A 16,570-nucleotide genomic window follows, 5' to 3' on the forward strand; every position below is an offset into this window, starting at 1 on the left:
ATGCACCTTTGTGCACTTAAAATTGGAGCTGTGCACCTCATTTTGACTGTAGGTGCACTGTTGCACCTAAAAATGTTTGTAAGTTACCTACTGTAACAGTAAAAGTACAATACACTGTATTTCCAACAATGGTGGGTCAAGAAAATGATAAAAAAACCTTCAATTTATTTCTTGTTTGAAATGGAAAAGTTACAGATTAAGTTCACAAGAGGAGCAGTAATGTTGGTAATTTGGCATTGCTAACATTTTACTTTTAATTAGTTCTATGTGGTGCAACCAAAATATATTTGGTGCACCTATTTCTTTTTAGTTTATGTGCACCAGTGCACCTAATTAGAAACATGAATTTCAACCACTGTAGATAACAGGGAATTCTTTACTGCAGAGGTACAATGTAATTTGTAGGTGATCATTGTATTTGAGAAATTCATTGGTACTGGTTGTTTAGTGTCATAGACCAAAGTAATTTTTAACTGCCTTTGCCCCTCAGGTTACTGAAGTTTGAGAGCCTGGATGTGCTGGAGGATCTGATGGGGGAGGCAGAGACACCAGCCAGGAGGCTGGAGCTGGACATTGTCCTGCAAACCCCCATAGTGGTCCTCCCCAGGAGCCAGCACAGTCAGGACAAGATGGTCGCACATCTCGGACAGATTTCCATACACAACACCAGGTTAGGGCATAAGAATAGTCTTTTTTTTCATATACTGTAGTCAGAAAAAATTCTAATCAAAATTTTTCCAGGATCTGAGAAAGGACTAATACTATACACCAGTCCTGTACAGTGTCATGTATTCCAAGCTGAAGGCCAGAAATTTTATTAATCTTCGTTTTCAAAATTATGACAGCAGCACATTGTACATTATGTGCAACTACTCCAAATCCAGGCATTTTTGTAGTGTTCTACATAGGGATAGACATACTCATTTCAATTTGTGCTTGTGAATTGCCTCTAAATTTAAGATTGTTCCTGCTGCATTACCTTATATACATTGTAGCCAATACAAAATTGGTGCCAAATGGCTACCTTTGCAGACTGCAGGTTATGTAAATGTGGGTATTTTGACCCTTGTAGGTCGTTGTTACCTGACCTGTCCACTCCAGCAAAGGTTGACAGCGGTGCAGAACACTTCCATGTGGAGATCCGAGACATGAACATGTACTCCTTCAACGGCGAACATCAGAACCGCTCTCGTACCAGCAGTAGTACCAGTATTAACCTCTCCAGCTTACAGGTACGTTAGAAAATACCATGAACAGCCCCCAGTTTACAATGCTGAACTTCCAGTTTAATTCCGGACTAATTCCATATCTCAGCAACCTTACATCTAGATGGGCTAATATTGTAAACTATAGGTTACTAAAGAATGTAAGAAATGTATGTTGCAGCCATTGAGGACCCCTTGGATATTATCCAAACTGCAATATTCTGGAACTGCAGCCAGAATTCTGGGAACTGGAGCCAGAATTCTGCTGAATTGGGTTAATCCCCAAGGGGTCCTCGATGGCTGCTACATACATGTATTTCTTACATTATTTTTACTCATAGTTTACAATATCAGCCCATCTAGATGTGATAAAAATTGTCTGCAATGTTTCAAATTTCGTTTTTTTTTATTTCATTTCAGGAACCAAGTATCTCAGATAGCAGCCAGTACATGATGACAGACTGTGGCACCCCCATCCTACACAACACCACCCTGCAGTTAACCCTGGTGAAAGGTACCGTCCCGCGACCAGGAACCGATGGTGTGGACACATCAAACCAAGCGGCGCCAACCGCCGCGGACACCACGCTAACCGACGATGACCAGAACCCGTGTCTTAAGGTATCAGGGAAGCTGGTCTCCCCTCTTAAACTGGTCCTATCCAAAAGTGTTTACGAGCAAGTCATGGAAACTGTCGACAATCTCACAGCAAACAACACGTCAGGCAAACCAGGAGAGACGCGGTCAGAAGAAAAGACCCAAGCAGAGGTGGTAAAGGAAGAGGGGCAGACGACATCCGTGTCAGCTCTGAAACTTGAAGAGCCACTGCTGAGGGACAGAGTTGGGTCTGCAGCTGAGGAGAGTGAGGAGGTAGACCCGCCGATGGTTGTACACGGCAGCTTTGACATGCCCGAACTCACTGTGCAGCTGAGTGGAGACTTGAGCGAGGGTGAACAAGGGTTGGTGGACTTGTCCTTCCAGAACCTTAAAGCGACATACGTGAAAGACAACCCACACACGACGTCGATCAAGATCAGTCTGCGAGGGCTCCTGATGGAGGATTTGCTTCAGCCAGCAGACTCGAAACATCGGCAATTAATGGTGTCGTACCCAAAAAGAAGGACTAAGACTCAGAGTGTAAGCAGAGGACAGCCTGTGTACATATCCACGTCCCTTCCCACGCACCCACACTTGTTAGAACACGTCCACATGCCCTCTTCCCTCCCCGCCACACTAGATTCGAACCTGCGAGAGTACGTGGAAGTACCGTCCTACCCAGCCACGCCGCCTCCGTCTCCACAACGCACGCGGTCGCTGGAAGACGTGACGGAGGAAGAGACGGAAGAGTCGCTGGTGTACATCAACATCCTGCTGGTGGATAAGAACTCGCCAGAGTTTGCCACCAAGTACAAAAGAGTGAGTTTTGTGTATACTTAGTCTATGTGACACTAACTTTGTTTTAAATACATGTCAACATTTCTAACATAGAACAGTTTTGCTTTGTCGATCACAGATTTGTTTTGCAGGGTAAGAATGTGCAATAACATTGGTCTTTCAAATTTGACTCCAAAATGTTAAAAGAATAATTATCTAAAATCAGTGTTAACTAGAAAGGTAGCCTACAAACATATTCATATATAATATGGTGACCAGCCTGCCAACTTGCTATTATGTAACAGCATGTCATGTCAGTGTGCTTCAGCACCAGAAGCCTTGGTGACAGACGCGTGGTCCTGGTCATTGACCTTATTTTTTGGAGAAGTAAAAAACAGAGCAAAAATGTTTGCAAAAGGTAAACATAATTTGTTGTTTCAGGTGAACCGTTTTGTTGACGTGGACTTCAGCTGCCTGGACACGACCATCAACCTGCAGACCTGGGTGGTTCTGCTGGACTTCTTCGGCATCGGGAGTCCCAAGGAGCCGGCACCCAGTCCTACTGCTGCTGGGCCGGGGGAACCAGAGACGCCTGAGGGGAGTGCAGGTTAGGAACTACTAACTGTATTGGGAGATCAGGCCTGGAAATACTTTTTTCTGCATACCTGCACTGGCGTACATTTCTGCATACCTACACTGGCGTAACATTGAAAAATACCTGCACCACTCAGATTTTAGGAAGTATGGATTACACTAAACTGTTCTTCAGAAACCATTGGCATTATTGAATTTTACACTAAGTTTTAATACTTCTTTAATCGGTGCAATGACCAAGTGGGTAGAGTGTTTGACTTGCGTTTGGTAGGTACATGTGTAGTGAGTCATACCAAAGACTTTAAAAATTGTACTGCTTTATCTGCTTAGCACTCAGCATATGGGAAAGAGTAAGCAGTTACGACTACCAGTGGACCAGCTTCCTGCTGTAGTGATTGCACAACTGTGTGGCCCAGGGCTATTGAAAACAAAGATGGGCACCATAGATGGGAGGAGGAACTTTAACTTTAACTTTGACTAAATTCTTCTTTAAACTCTTTGAAGATGAGCACCATAGGTGGGAGGAGGAACTTTGACTTTGACTAACTTCTTCTTTAAACTCTTCCCACAGCCTCTCCAGATGCACCAGAACAGGTCAACACAGAGGTAGAGGTGAAAGTCCGCTCCCTGAGCCTTCTTCTTAACAAGCCGGAGTACGAGCTTGCCAAGGCGAACGTTGCTCAGCTGTCGGCGCGCGTGTCGCTGGTGGACGGGAACATGGCGGTGATGGGGAACCTGGGGAGCATGTCCGTGCTGGACCTGACGCCGCACGGCGCGCTGTACCGCGAACGGTTCGTCACCAGCGGGAAGGAGGCTCTGGACTTCAACATCTTCAAGTAAGGAGAACGCTGTTGGTACATGCTTCAGAATCTCATTTTGTTTGTATGACACAAGAAACAAGACATGTGTATTTTCTGTTGTCCATGATGATGACACATGATGATTTGAAAATGGAAAAAATTCTCCGCAGATTTTTACCATATTCTGCATCCTTCGTAAAATGGGTCACGGAGGTTAAGCTTATTTTGTAGCATCAATAATTTTCCTTTCCAATGAAATACGGAAGAAAAGTGTATTTAGCACTACAGTCACTTTTTTGTTTCAAACAGCATGGCAAATCTTGATCAGTCTTAAACCTTAGAGTCAAGATATAGATTTGGCACAAAAAAACTGAAGTTTGAAACCTATGTATATGTTGGATACTTAGGTACATTTACAAACTTTAAGATAATCATAAAGGACATGTTCTCCCTACTTGTGCCCAGATACGGCCTCCCAGACCCACACCTTCAGCGGGAGTACGACATCCGTGTGCGTCTGCGGATGTCGTCGGTGAGGTACGTGCTGACTCAGCGTTTCCAGGCCGAGACCGTGGCGTTCTGTCAACACTTCAAACATCTGCAGGAACTACTGGGCACCATGAGGGCCGCCACGTCTGGCCAGAAGGTACGGGGCTTGTGTGTTTTTCTGTTTGTTTGTGTTATAATCCATAGCTGTTTGTGTTGTGTTGTTTGCAATTAGCCCTTGGCATGTACAAAATGTATTTGCAATAACTTCGGCACTGATCGTAGAAGTCTTCCCTATCCAGGTAAACGAGGCGCCGGGTCACGCAGCACGTATCCTGATGGACATCTCGGCCGGAGCGCCCGTCATCCTGTTCCCCGAGAGCTCCCGTTCCTCCAACATCCTGGTCATGAACCTGGGACATCTCACCGTCTTCAACCGCTTCCTGTTTGCCGGTGACAGGGGAACAATAGAGGGGGACAAGCAGAGGGGTAAGGGTCTGTCATGTCTGTATAATGTCGTTACAGTAAAGCTGTGTATTTTTGGTTTATGAGGAGGGTGTTCCTCCAACATTCTGGTCATGAACCTGGGACATCTCACCGTCTTCAACCGCTTCCTGTTTGCGGGCGACAGGGGAACCATAGAGGGGGACAAGCAGAGGGGTAAGTACTGTGGCCAACAGGTACACGAGCAAAACATTACTGTGATGTTGGGAGGCTTGACCTTGAATCATCATCTTTGTGAAGATTTTCTTGCCTTTGTTGTCTGCTGCAAGCAAGGTGGATATGTTTGTCTCAAATATTGCTTGGATTAAGGGTATATGGAGGGGAGGACTAAGGGCTCCATTATAGCCATTATAACAATTTCTATGTACAGTCAACCTGTATATCCTACAGACATTTATAGCAGTCACTTAATGTTCATGTTTGTATAACATACCCAATATACATGTAACCCAGGAACATCAAAATTTCTATTATGAATGGCCAATCTTTCCTTTGACCTTATAAAATAGATGCTGCCCAACAGCCAAGCGAAGACCCCTCCCGCAATGCATCACAGGGCAGCTCGGTGGTCTACACCGTCCAAGATGGCCTGCTGGGAACACTAAGCCCCCCTGAGGTGTCCCCTGCACACAGGTGCCTGTTAGACTGTATGGAAGTGGAGCTGCTGCAGATGGACCTGTACTCGGCCGAGAGGGTGGACTGGTCAGGCACTGGTGCAGAGGACACCCTCATGTTTCCATCATTTATGGTGGAGAGGAAGGTGAGGATTTCAGAATTCCTACCATAATGTCACAAAATCTGCGCTGTGATATAGTGTACATAGTACATTAATTTTTATACCATAATGATTATGATACTTCAACGCCCTTCCAGTCCCTCAGATAAAATGAAAAACAAAAAAATTAGTATTGATGATGATGTATGAGGTATTTATTGTTTCTTTGAGGTACTGTAGATTGAAACACAAAGTTAACACATGGACAAGGCAAAACACATAACTTCACTCTCTTGGGATGAACTGTAGAAAAACTGTGTGCTCTTGTCTCTATAGAGGGTTATGAAAGAAGGAATACACTTCAGTTACTGTTTGCGGCTAAAGTTTTGAGGTCGCACCATCATCTTGGTGGCCTTCAGTGAGTAGTAGGGACCTTTCCAATGACCCCAGAAAACACCAAACCCTGTGTCAGTGCCTTGATAGTCCTCTGGCTGGAAGTAGGGACCATTCAGAGCAGAATCACCACAACTGTTATACCACCAGCCGCCTGATAACCACTGAGCACACTGACCACTACTCCACACATCATTGTCCACATCTCTAGCACTGAATTTCCTACCATTGTGGATCAACATAGAGTCTCCAGCATCCCCACTGTACCCCCCAATGTTCAGTGTATAACCTGTTCTCTCATCTCCAATGCTGAATGTACCATATTTAGCATGAGCAAAGTTCCCCTCCCAATCTTCTAACTCCACATACAACTCATAGCTATTCTGGGATGTCAGGTTGAGAATTTTATCCAGTCCAAGCCAGTGTTCCCCCTCGACCCTCCCAAACCCATTTTTGTAATTTGACCACCGCCTGTCAAAGTTGAGTTTCCCTTCAAACCTCCTCTGTATGACAGTCCAGCCCCCACCATCTGTAGTCATGTCGCAATAGACGTCAAAGTGGTCGGTGGAAGACTCGGGTTTGATGGGGAAGACTCCATCCTGCACTGCATTGGTGAAGTATAGAACAGTGTAGAGATCTGCACAGTCCTCGAAGCTAGCAGCGCCAGGGGGAGGGGGGTCGTTCCTCTGGCCAACATTCACAGGGTGGTTCAAACTTTTATCTGTAATAATACGATACAATACAAGTCAAGATTCGTTTTACTTGTATTGATTGACAAGAAATGCAAAACATGTGTTATATAATGCTTGTACTACATGTAGTATAATAATCATATAGTGATACATACTCCAAATATACTCACATTGTATACTTTTAATGTTGCATTCTTTGTCAATGAGTACTTTGAGTACTTTTAAAGTCTTAAGTATACATTAAAATGGACATATCTATGATACCTTGAGCCACTCGTGGTTGAGGAATCTCAGCAGAAAACGTGACGCTGCCAGCAGCAAGCAAGATAACAGTCACCAGACTGAAGGTCAGGCCAGTCTGAAAAAATATATAACCAAGGGTGATGACTTAGTGTATAAACCCCTAAACTTTCTGCTTGTTTCTTTAATTTTGTCCTAAAACTAAAAGGGCTAGAGAGCTGTACTTGAGGTGTAGGGTTGAACTTGAACTACAATGTAGTTGGCATGTAAAGCCAAAAAATCTGCTAGACCTAGATTTTCCCTAACAGGATTATACGCCACCATAAAAAGTTTGTTAAAACAATCCCCCAAACTTCTTCATTCCCATTGTTAATCTGTCTATAATAGTGAGTGAACTCCCAGTCTTTTTAAAGACTAAATTCTTATTTGAAGAAGTGGGGAGTAAGAACTTACCTTAACCATGGTGGCATGTAAGACTCTGTGATCTTTGTTCACACCAGAATGAGCTCCCTTGTTTCCTCTGACCAGAAGGCAAACCTCTGGCTTTTTAACCGTTTTTCCCATCTTATCAGCTGGGAAAATCAGCTGATGGTATGGTATGTAACATCTGGACAATGGATGGTGGAAACTTCATGTAGAAAACATGTTTCAAAGTTTGGGGTTCATGCCTGAAGTTTTGACATTAGCTTGCACATTTGCCAAAACTTTTCAATTAGAATAAGTTAAGTTACAGTAATTAATCTCTTGTTTTACTGTGCAAATGTCACCAGTGCATGTTCGCTTAAAACTTGACAAACAGACATGCAAAGTACATGTATGCCGTATTCTATAAAGCAATAAATTAAATATATTATATTTTTGTACCAGGTAAGAAATTTACAACCTTCTTTAATTTGAAATTTTAAGTCCTAGATTACTTCCCAACCAACATGCTAGAATGATGTAGCGGGTATTTTAAAGTTATGCTGACCACAAATATCTGGAAAGTTTAACATACAATGTAGATACACACACACAGACACACACAAACCAAAAACAATACAATGTACCTCCATTTTTCATGGAGGTAATCAACCTATAGCTACATGTACATGTCTAACTGACTTGTGGTGGTTTTAATCATCTTTGTATCTGTCAGTGAGAAAATAATGCATTTTCTAGTGTTTGGTACCAGGCACAACTGTTCTTGTAGTGCACTCTGTGTAACAATTGTGTAATCACGAAGATGCATGAAGTCCTCTACTCTATATTGTAGTTTTTGGTTTGTTTGTTTGTTTGTTTTGTGTGTGTCTGTGTGTGTGTATCTACATTGTATGTTTCCAGATATTTGTGGTCAGCATAACTTTAAAATACACACTTCATCATTCTAGCATGTTGGTTGGGAAGTAATCTAAGATTAATATTTCAAATTAAAGAAGGTTGTAAATTTCTTAACCTGGTACAAAAATATAATTGCTTTATGGAATACGACATACATGTACTTTGCATGCCAGTAAGATGTCTGTTTGTCAAGTCCCCTCTATGTTTCAATAAAACCATTGGACAATGCTATGACTGTTAATATTCAGATAACCTACTAGACCACTTCCAGTTAAGTTTGAGGCTATTTTCCAATGACTGTTGTATATAAAAGCTGAGCACAAATATCCAGAAACACAGACACACACACACACACACAGACCAGAAAAATTACCAGGTCCTCCATTTTTCATGTCATGTCATACTGACTTGTGGTGGTTTTAATGATCAAATTCCATCATCGTCAGTAAGGAATACATTCTATAGACTACAGTGTTATACATATAGTCTATGAAAGAAGGATCCGCACTTCAGTTACAGATTGCGGACAAAGTTTTGAGGTCGCACCATCATCTTGGTGGCCTTCAGTACATAGTTCCAACCTTTCCAGCGCTGCCAGAAAATGCCATACCCTGTGTCAGAGGAGCCATGATATTCCTCTGGCTGGAAGTAGGGACCATTCAGGACAGTTATAGCACAACGTTTGTACCACCAGCCAGCTGAATCTTTCTGAGCACAATGCCAACTACCTGACCTATCATTGTCCTTATTCCTAGCACTGAATTTCATACCGTTATGGTATTCCATAGAGTCTCCAGCATCCCCACTGTACCCCCCAATGGTCAGTGTATAATCTGTACTCTCATCCCCAACGCTGAACGTATCATATTTAGCATGGGCAACATTCCCTTCCCAATCCTCCAACTCCACATACAACTCATAGCTATTCTGGGATGTCAGGTTGCTAATCTTATCCAGTCCGAGCCAGAGTTCCCCCTCGACCCTCCCAAACCCGTTTTGGTAGTCCACCCAGTTTCTATCGAAGTTGAGTTTCCCTTCAAACCTCCTCTGTATGACAGTCCAGCCCCCACCATCTGTAGTCATGTCACAGTAGACGTCAAACTGGTCGGTGGAAGACTCAGGTTTGATGAACAGGAGTACGTCCTGCACCGTGTCGGCCGAGAAGAGCTGAGGGTAGAGGTCAGCACAGTCCTTGTAGCCAATGTTGGGATCTACACAGTCACAGTGCCTCATGTCGTCAACATTCACTGGGTGGTTCAGAGTTTCATCTGTGAAATATATTCAGTGTACAATTAGGCCTAGGGAAAAAAATGTTGTGTTTTCTGTTTCGTCCTGAAAAAACAAAGTAACTGTTGTAGAACTTGCATCAGCACACTTACAAAGTAAACGTACATTGTATACTTTCAATGCCAATGTTTGAAAAAAGATTGTACAACGTTTCATCACTAAGGTGTCAGATCATGGAACTACAAATGGTTGAATTGTCTCGAAAAATTTAATATATATAGATTTTGATTCTAATAAATGCAGGGGTCTACCCAAAAAAAGGCTAGGGTCGGCAGTTTTTTCTAGGTTCGGTGGGAAAACAGGAAACACAACATTTTTTTTCCTAGGCCTTACTGATTGTTATCTGGACATGTACAATGTACCTGTACGTACCTAAAAATGTTTTCATGAAAGGCACATCACCCTACTTGGGATTTCCAGGTGTCAATGACATTCTTGAGAAGGCCTTGATAACTTGATGGAGTTTTTTTATTGCCCAAGGTATGACTGGTTTATTGAGATTCTAAAAGTTACAGTTTTGCAGATTCTGTAAGCTCTCAGGGGTTCTGAATCGTACACAAGGGATTCATAGATTAAGACTAAAATTAACAACGTAAGGCACAACACCCTTCTGTTATAATACATTAGTGTCTAATACATGTATTAGGCCACACCAACTAAATATGCTGGTTCTCGGATTTGCTTCTTCATTTTTTTCTGACTTGAAAAAAAAATTTGGCATTTGTTTCTTACCTTGACCCACCCGTGGTTGGGGAATCCCAGCAGAAAACGTGACGCTGCCAGCAGCAAGCAAGATAACAGTCACCAGACTGAAGGTCAGGCCAGTCTGAAAAAAATACAACAAAGGCTTATGAGTCCATCAGGCATTATTTATCAGTCTGTAACAGTACTTTAAAAAAAGATAAAAACCATCACTTCATAAGTGTCAATGCAGCAAATAAACCTGCATATGTAGGTGGTTACTGTTTTCATGCCTTGTTGAAATACTGTAACATGGAAAGTCGCTGATCAATCAGAACTAAACAGGTTCCCTTAATCTGACTTACAAAAATGTGCAAAAGTCATGTACCTTTCGTTCCATGCTTGAAGTCATCGTTGATCTGTCCTCTGTCCACTTCTGCAGGTACAGTAGTGTTCTACCTGTGCAGGTGGTACCACTTTTATAGCCTCAGCAAACATTTTTCTGTCGATACTTACAGGATAGAAGCTATGATAATCTTTATTCCTGTGGATTCAGAGTGCCGTTCTTCCTTTGCCCTTTTGACTTGTCAATATCTTCACCGGCAAAACAGATGCCCCTGTTTAAAGTTCATGTGACAGGAACATCTGTTGATTACTTTAGAGGTATCTATACATCATCCAAGGACATACTAATGTCCTTGGACCATCTAACTCTGCAGAACGTATGACCTTGAATATCTTAAACGTTTGCAGTCGTGCCGTACTTTGTTTGAGGTTTGTGTGACCCAGACACCTGCATCCTGGCCTGTGTGTCATGCTTTTTATAAGTACATGTAATTAATAATAATTCATAATACCAAGTGAAGTCAACATTTGTTGTACATCAACTGCAACGGGCACTATGGAAGGCAAAGTGTTGTATGAATTTGAAGTGTTGTATAAGACTACCTGCTAATTACATTAATTTAAAAGTTACCGTGGCCGACAAGAACAAAATTTTACACCGCAACTTTTGGTGTTTTACACCGCAACTTTTGGTATTTTACACCGCAACTTTTGGTGTTTTACACTGCAACTTTTGGTGTTTTACACTGCAACTTTGGGTGTTTTACACTGCAACTTTTGCTGTGTTTTACACTGCAACTTTTGCTGTGTGGAAAACTTACACCCCTCCCCTTTTATAATGGACGGTCCCCCTGTCAGGTCAAAGGTGACAACGATGGCATGCAAACTACATGTACGTCGACTGAGTTATCCTTTTCGTGCATACGTTTTTTAGAGGAAAAGCTTGGCTACGTTGTGACGTTAGTTTTTTTCTAAAGGTTTCTAGCTTTGGCCTATAGACCGGGATAAATTTAAAAATGTTTCGACCAGGTCCAGTGATTACAAATTATGTTGCTTTTTGCTGCCATGCGTCACAACAAATTTATCAAGGACGTCAGATATCCAGCTCCAGACATCAACAGCAATGACATAAATTTTCTGCAGGTTAGTTCATTATTATTGGGTATGGACATCGTTTTTCTTCATTTTAATGTCCCTAGACGTCAGCTTGTGACTTGCCGCCGCCATCTTTGTCACCTTTGACCTGACAGGGGGACCGTCCATTATAAAAGGGGAGGGGTGTAAGTTTTCCACACAGCAAAAGTTGCAGTATAAAACACAGCAAAAGTTGCAGTGTAAAACACCAAAAGTTGCAGTGTAAAACACCAAAAGTTGCAGTGTAAAACACAGCAAAAGTTGCAGTGTAAAACACAGCAAAAGTTGCAGTGTAAAACACAGCAAAAGTTGCAGTGTAAAACACAGCAAAAGTTGCAATGTCAAACACCCAAAGTTGCAGTGTAAAACACCAAAAGTTGCGGTGTAAAACATCAAAAGTTGTGGTGTAAAATTTTGTACTTGTCGGCCACGGTAAAAAGTAGACTTCAATCTACACAATCATCCTGCACTGCATTGGTCCAGTAGATTAGAGGAAAGAGGGTTGAACAGTCCTTGAAACTTGCAGCACAGTCAGGAAGGCAGTTCCCAGAAGAAGGCACACATAAAAACAATCATTATGTCATAATATTACAATGTATATAGTGTACCACATGGACCTTGCTAACTCAGATCAACAAAAACTGTTGAATTTTAACGCATTCATTGTCATATTAGAAAACTGTCTGTTAAGTAGACAAATATCAATCCTGAAAAATGATGTCAACACAGAAAATCTGAAGTTGTAAGCGCCAATGGCCAAGCTCCTAAGAAATGCTTACCGTGATAATTTGTTGTTGTTGTATTACCAGGGAGGCCACCCCCTACAGGAGAGATGTGTGTTGAAGTTGAGAGTGGAGAGGAACCTGGATGGAGAAATCAGTCATGATGGTAGGTATCGGTATCTAACTTTCTTTAATCTTTAAAAGGTAAAAGGTAGTCCTTTTATTGCGTTTTCGAGCAGAAAAGGTAGTCTTATAGCCTTTTAGAGCTGTAGGGGCAAAGTGTTGTTGACCTTGGGCATGGTATTGGAAGGTGGAGTCGATCCCTCTCCTATAAGGCTTCTACCACTTTTACCTAGTCCCCAACTGAAATCAGGTAGTACCTATTTTACACTGGAGTGGAGTGAGGAAAGTTGTGCCACAATGTCTAGCCAGGAATGCCAGGGTTCAAACCCAAGGTGTCTCAAACTCAAGTCTGCTAGCTTTAGCCTTGGGCCTTTTGATGCCAACTTAATTTTTTTGACTGCATAGAAAAACGTCTACAATATGGCCAGGAATGCAAGAAGTTGTCTATATATTTTCATTACTGACATGTACAAATGTATAATAGTTACCTCTAAATGTTCCCTACAGTTCCAGACTTCAATGTGCTGGGGATGCTGTCCTCTGTGTACTGTTCCCTGGACCTGAACCAGTACCAGCTGGTGAGAGGTATCCTGCACTGTAACCTGGGAGAACCGCTCGAGGAGTTTGAGAGACCGCCGACTGCCACACAGGAACCTTCAATACAGGTGAGTGTCAGAGAGATTTATTGAAGACAGGAAATGAACCTGTTCTGGGACCTTTGACCTAACACCCTGTCACTGTCCCTGACATACATTGCACCTAGCTAGCATGTGAAAATACACAGTAACAGTTAAAACAGAAACACAGGCTAACACAGAGACAGACATACTGGAAAACTATCATGATAACCTGTACTTGGTAATCAGATATCATCAAATGATATTTGGCTTTCAAAACGTTGACTTAGGCCTGGCTACTACACTGCTGTCCCATGCACAACAGGACAAGCTGGCTCAGTCCCTCACAAGGTTTCACCATACAAATTTTAACTTCTGTGTTCTCCCTGTTCCAGACTGTACTGAGTGGTAATGTATGGACAGGCATGTCCATCCACATTGACCTTGTGAATGTCAGTATGGAGCTGCTCCTGGCCCATGCCCAGCAGGACAAGCCTGCGCAGTCCCTCGCCAGGTTTGAGTTTATCCGCTCCAAACTGTCCTACGAGAGCTTCTCCGACCAGTCCAAGGACGTGGATCTCGTTTCCCACGCCATCGTGGCCCGCGACACAAGGTTCAAAGGTCAGGTTTTTTACCTTTTACTCTCTGCGTAACCCTGAAACTACCTGTAATACCAATTTTGTGCTAAAAGGTTATTTCAGCAGTGAGATGGTTGAATTCTGTTGGCATAGGATGACATTTTTTTCAAGCTATGTAATATTATGGTCAAGATTTTCTGAGTGGTAATTTTTTAACGTAAATGCTTATAGAAATAGATACATAATAGAATCATAAAAATTTGTTTTTCATAGAAATCCATGTTACAGGCAGGCTGAAGCACAAAGCAAACGCACAGTCACACACACACACACACACACACTAAACAAAATTTGTTGTATTAAGGCACCAGTTTAGGAGTTGTCCACATTCCATCTTCTTTCTTATATTTAATTATCTATAGCCTAGTCTTGAAATTTACCAAAATCATTTACGTTTTTTTCCCATTTTCCCCACAGACCAGCCTGCAAACCTGCGTCCCAACGTGTTTGAGCAGGTCCTGGAGCCCTCGCTGCAGTACCACCAGCAGGGGGCGCTTCAGATGGAGCTGCACTACCGCTCCACACAGGACTTCACGCGCTTCACCGTCCTGCTCAACAACATGCGCCTCATGGTCGTCTTCGATTGGCTGTCAGCCGTCAAGGACTTCTTACTCACTGATCACCAGGAACAGGGAGGTATGTACAAAAATGTAGTTTTACGCCATATCATGTAGCATTAGCCAATGAGACTGCAGCATGAGTCTAGCACTGGCCAATCAGGAAGTAGATTGCACAACATGTGCCTCATTGTCATCTTTGATTGGCTCTCAGCTGTCAAGGACTGCCTGATCGCTTATCACCAAGAAGAACGGGAACTGAGGCAAACACGTCTGCAGAACATACCGCACCTGCATGAAACCCATAATGTATTGTGCTTACATTGTACATGTACATGTAGCACTTAGGCAGAACATCTCGATTAATGTCATATTCGTGTATTATAAGAATGACACTCCATTTCTAGTTTTTAAAAGTACATATTGACTGTATTGTCAGTATTGTCTGCTACAGTTTTTTACCAGTATCTGGGATCAACACTAGAGGAAACTTTTAATAGAGTCTGACCTGACATAGACATCTTGCTTTTTCCACAGAAGAGCCCCATACGACAGATGACTTCCACCCCCCCAGTCCCCAGCCCCCCCAGCCTGTGAACGTGACCCAGGGGGTGGTGACCAAGCGAGGCCCCCCTCCCAAACCTGAACCCTCCATGACGGAGATCAAACTCAACGTCACCCAGACAGAGTTTGTGGTGGTGGAGAGCACTGCATCCTGGGACACCAATGCCATTATCTTGAAGGTAATAATTATGGTTAATATGTCTCCTCTCACAGAAGGAAAACATCAATTTTGCTCTGTTTCTTCTTCTTCAAACATTGAAGGTCAATGACCTGGACCAGACATCTGTCACCATAGTAACTGGTGCTATAGCGTACACGCTGTGGTGTAGGGTTACATTATGTAGCAAGTGGCAGAAGAGAGTTGGAGGAGCTGGTATGTAATGAATGTTTGTGTAAGAATAAACAGAGCAGTAGTTTGTTTGGCTAGACTATGTGAAGGTAAACATTATGCATATGTAAGTTTCCAGTTTCTTGTTCATCTGATCTTGTAACTCTCAAGCATTTTGATCTGACGTTATTTGTCCATCTTGCCCCCCCCCCTCCCAGTCCACTGCAGTGCTGACCTACCGACCCCAGATGATCGCCCGTCCTGTCTCCTGCAGCCTCCAGAGTCTCGAGGTCTTCTCCTGTCAGCTGGGCAACGAACAGGACACTGCACTGTCCATCATCGACCCACTTACTGTCAACATCGAGCTCAAACCCAGCGCCAACCAGCCCCAGGCAGGGGGACTGTTAGATGCTACTGCACTGCCAGACCTTCCTCCTATGTTAGAGGTATGACATAATATATTTACAGCACACTGGTATAACATTCTGTGACTGCTCAAATAGGTTTCTTTGTATGTTTTGGTCAACGTTTCATCAGAATTTTGCCCATTTTTCGCAGAATTTTGCGGACAATGTCTTTTCCGACAAGACATTTGGAAAATATAGCTGAGGTGTCATCCTTAAATATGCGAATACGACCTTACAAAATTTATGTAAATGAAACATTCTGCCAAAGTCCTATGCACAATACATTATGGGTTTCACACAGGTGCAGTATGTTCTGCCTACGTGCTAGTAAGTATCACAAGAATTTAGATGCTAGGGAATTTACTGTTTTCAATATTTGCATTGTACATAAATATACATGCATATGGTACATGACTACATTATTTGATTGACTTATTGATACTGTAACAGTAACAGTACAATACATGTGGGATCAAGGCAGCTGTTGCTGGTGTTGTGTCACACACATAGAAACAAATACAGGACAGACAATACTCTTTTTCACTTGAGTTAATTGAGGAAAGTCATTTAAAGTGCCTTTCCTAAGAGCACATTCAGTGGCATGTCAGGACTCGAACCCGGGACCTCTTGGTTCTAAGTCGAGCACTCTGATGTTATGCCACCGACCTCACACTAATCCACTATGATCTACTTCAGTACATGTTAATAGTTTGATTACCTTGACCCCCCAGGTGGTATTTCACACCACGGTGGCATGCCACAAGATTGGTGGCATGTCGGGACTCGAACCCAGGACCTCTTGTTTCCGAGTTGAGCACACTAATCTACTATCTACAACTTTAAA

General features: G+C 42.6%; 3 protein-coding genes across 3 annotated transcripts in view; 1 reads left to right on the plus strand and 2 right to left on the minus strand.

Moving 5' to 3' along the window:
- The window catches only part of LOC109484165 (vacuolar protein sorting-associated protein 13D-like), a 58,770-nt gene that overhangs the window by 19,459 nt on the left and 22,741 nt on the right, over positions 1 to 16,570 (plus strand). Inside the window, 14 exon segments of the mRNA XM_019787393.1 lie at positions 491 to 670; positions 1,073 to 1,232; positions 1,626 to 2,621; positions 3,021 to 3,186; positions 3,745 to 4,009; positions 4,439 to 4,619; positions 4,762 to 4,948; positions 5,473 to 5,723; positions 12,580 to 12,658; positions 13,123 to 13,280; positions 13,628 to 13,853; positions 14,288 to 14,506; positions 14,965 to 15,170; positions 15,538 to 15,764. Coding sequence (XP_019642952.1) covers positions 491 to 670; positions 1,073 to 1,232; positions 1,626 to 2,621; positions 3,021 to 3,186; positions 3,745 to 4,009; positions 4,439 to 4,619; positions 4,762 to 4,948; positions 5,473 to 5,723; positions 12,580 to 12,658; positions 13,123 to 13,280; positions 13,628 to 13,853; positions 14,288 to 14,506; positions 14,965 to 15,170; positions 15,538 to 15,764 — 3,501 coding nt within the window.
- Positions 5,920 to 7,730, minus strand: LOC109484156 (fibrinogen C domain-containing protein 1-like). Its single transcript, XM_019787383.1, has 3 exons — positions 7,457 to 7,730; positions 7,028 to 7,121; positions 5,920 to 6,792 (listed from the first exon to the last, which is right to left on the minus strand). The coding sequence occupies exons 1-3, from the start codon at positions 7,565 to 7,567 to the stop codon at positions 6,044 to 6,046; spliced, it is 954 nt and encodes a 317-aa protein (XP_019642942.1). The 5' UTR covers positions 7,568 to 7,730; the 3' UTR covers positions 5,920 to 6,043.
- LOC109484158 (microfibril-associated glycoprotein 4-like) lies at positions 8,716 to 10,770 on the minus strand. The gene is made up of 3 exons (XM_019787386.1): positions 10,680 to 10,770; positions 10,343 to 10,436; positions 8,716 to 9,591 (listed from the first exon to the last, which is right to left on the minus strand). The coding sequence occupies exons 1-3, from the start codon at positions 10,701 to 10,703 to the stop codon at positions 8,837 to 8,839; spliced, it is 873 nt and encodes a 290-aa protein (XP_019642945.1). The 5' UTR covers positions 10,704 to 10,770; the 3' UTR covers positions 8,716 to 8,836.

Source organism: Branchiostoma belcheri, unplaced genomic scaffold (genome assembly GCF_001625305.1).
Source record: "Branchiostoma belcheri isolate BF01 breed outbred unplaced genomic scaffold, Haploidv18h27 scaffold69, whole genome shotgun sequence".
Classification (NCBI taxonomy): domain Eukaryota; kingdom Metazoa; phylum Chordata; class Leptocardii; order Amphioxiformes; family Branchiostomatidae; genus Branchiostoma; species Branchiostoma belcheri.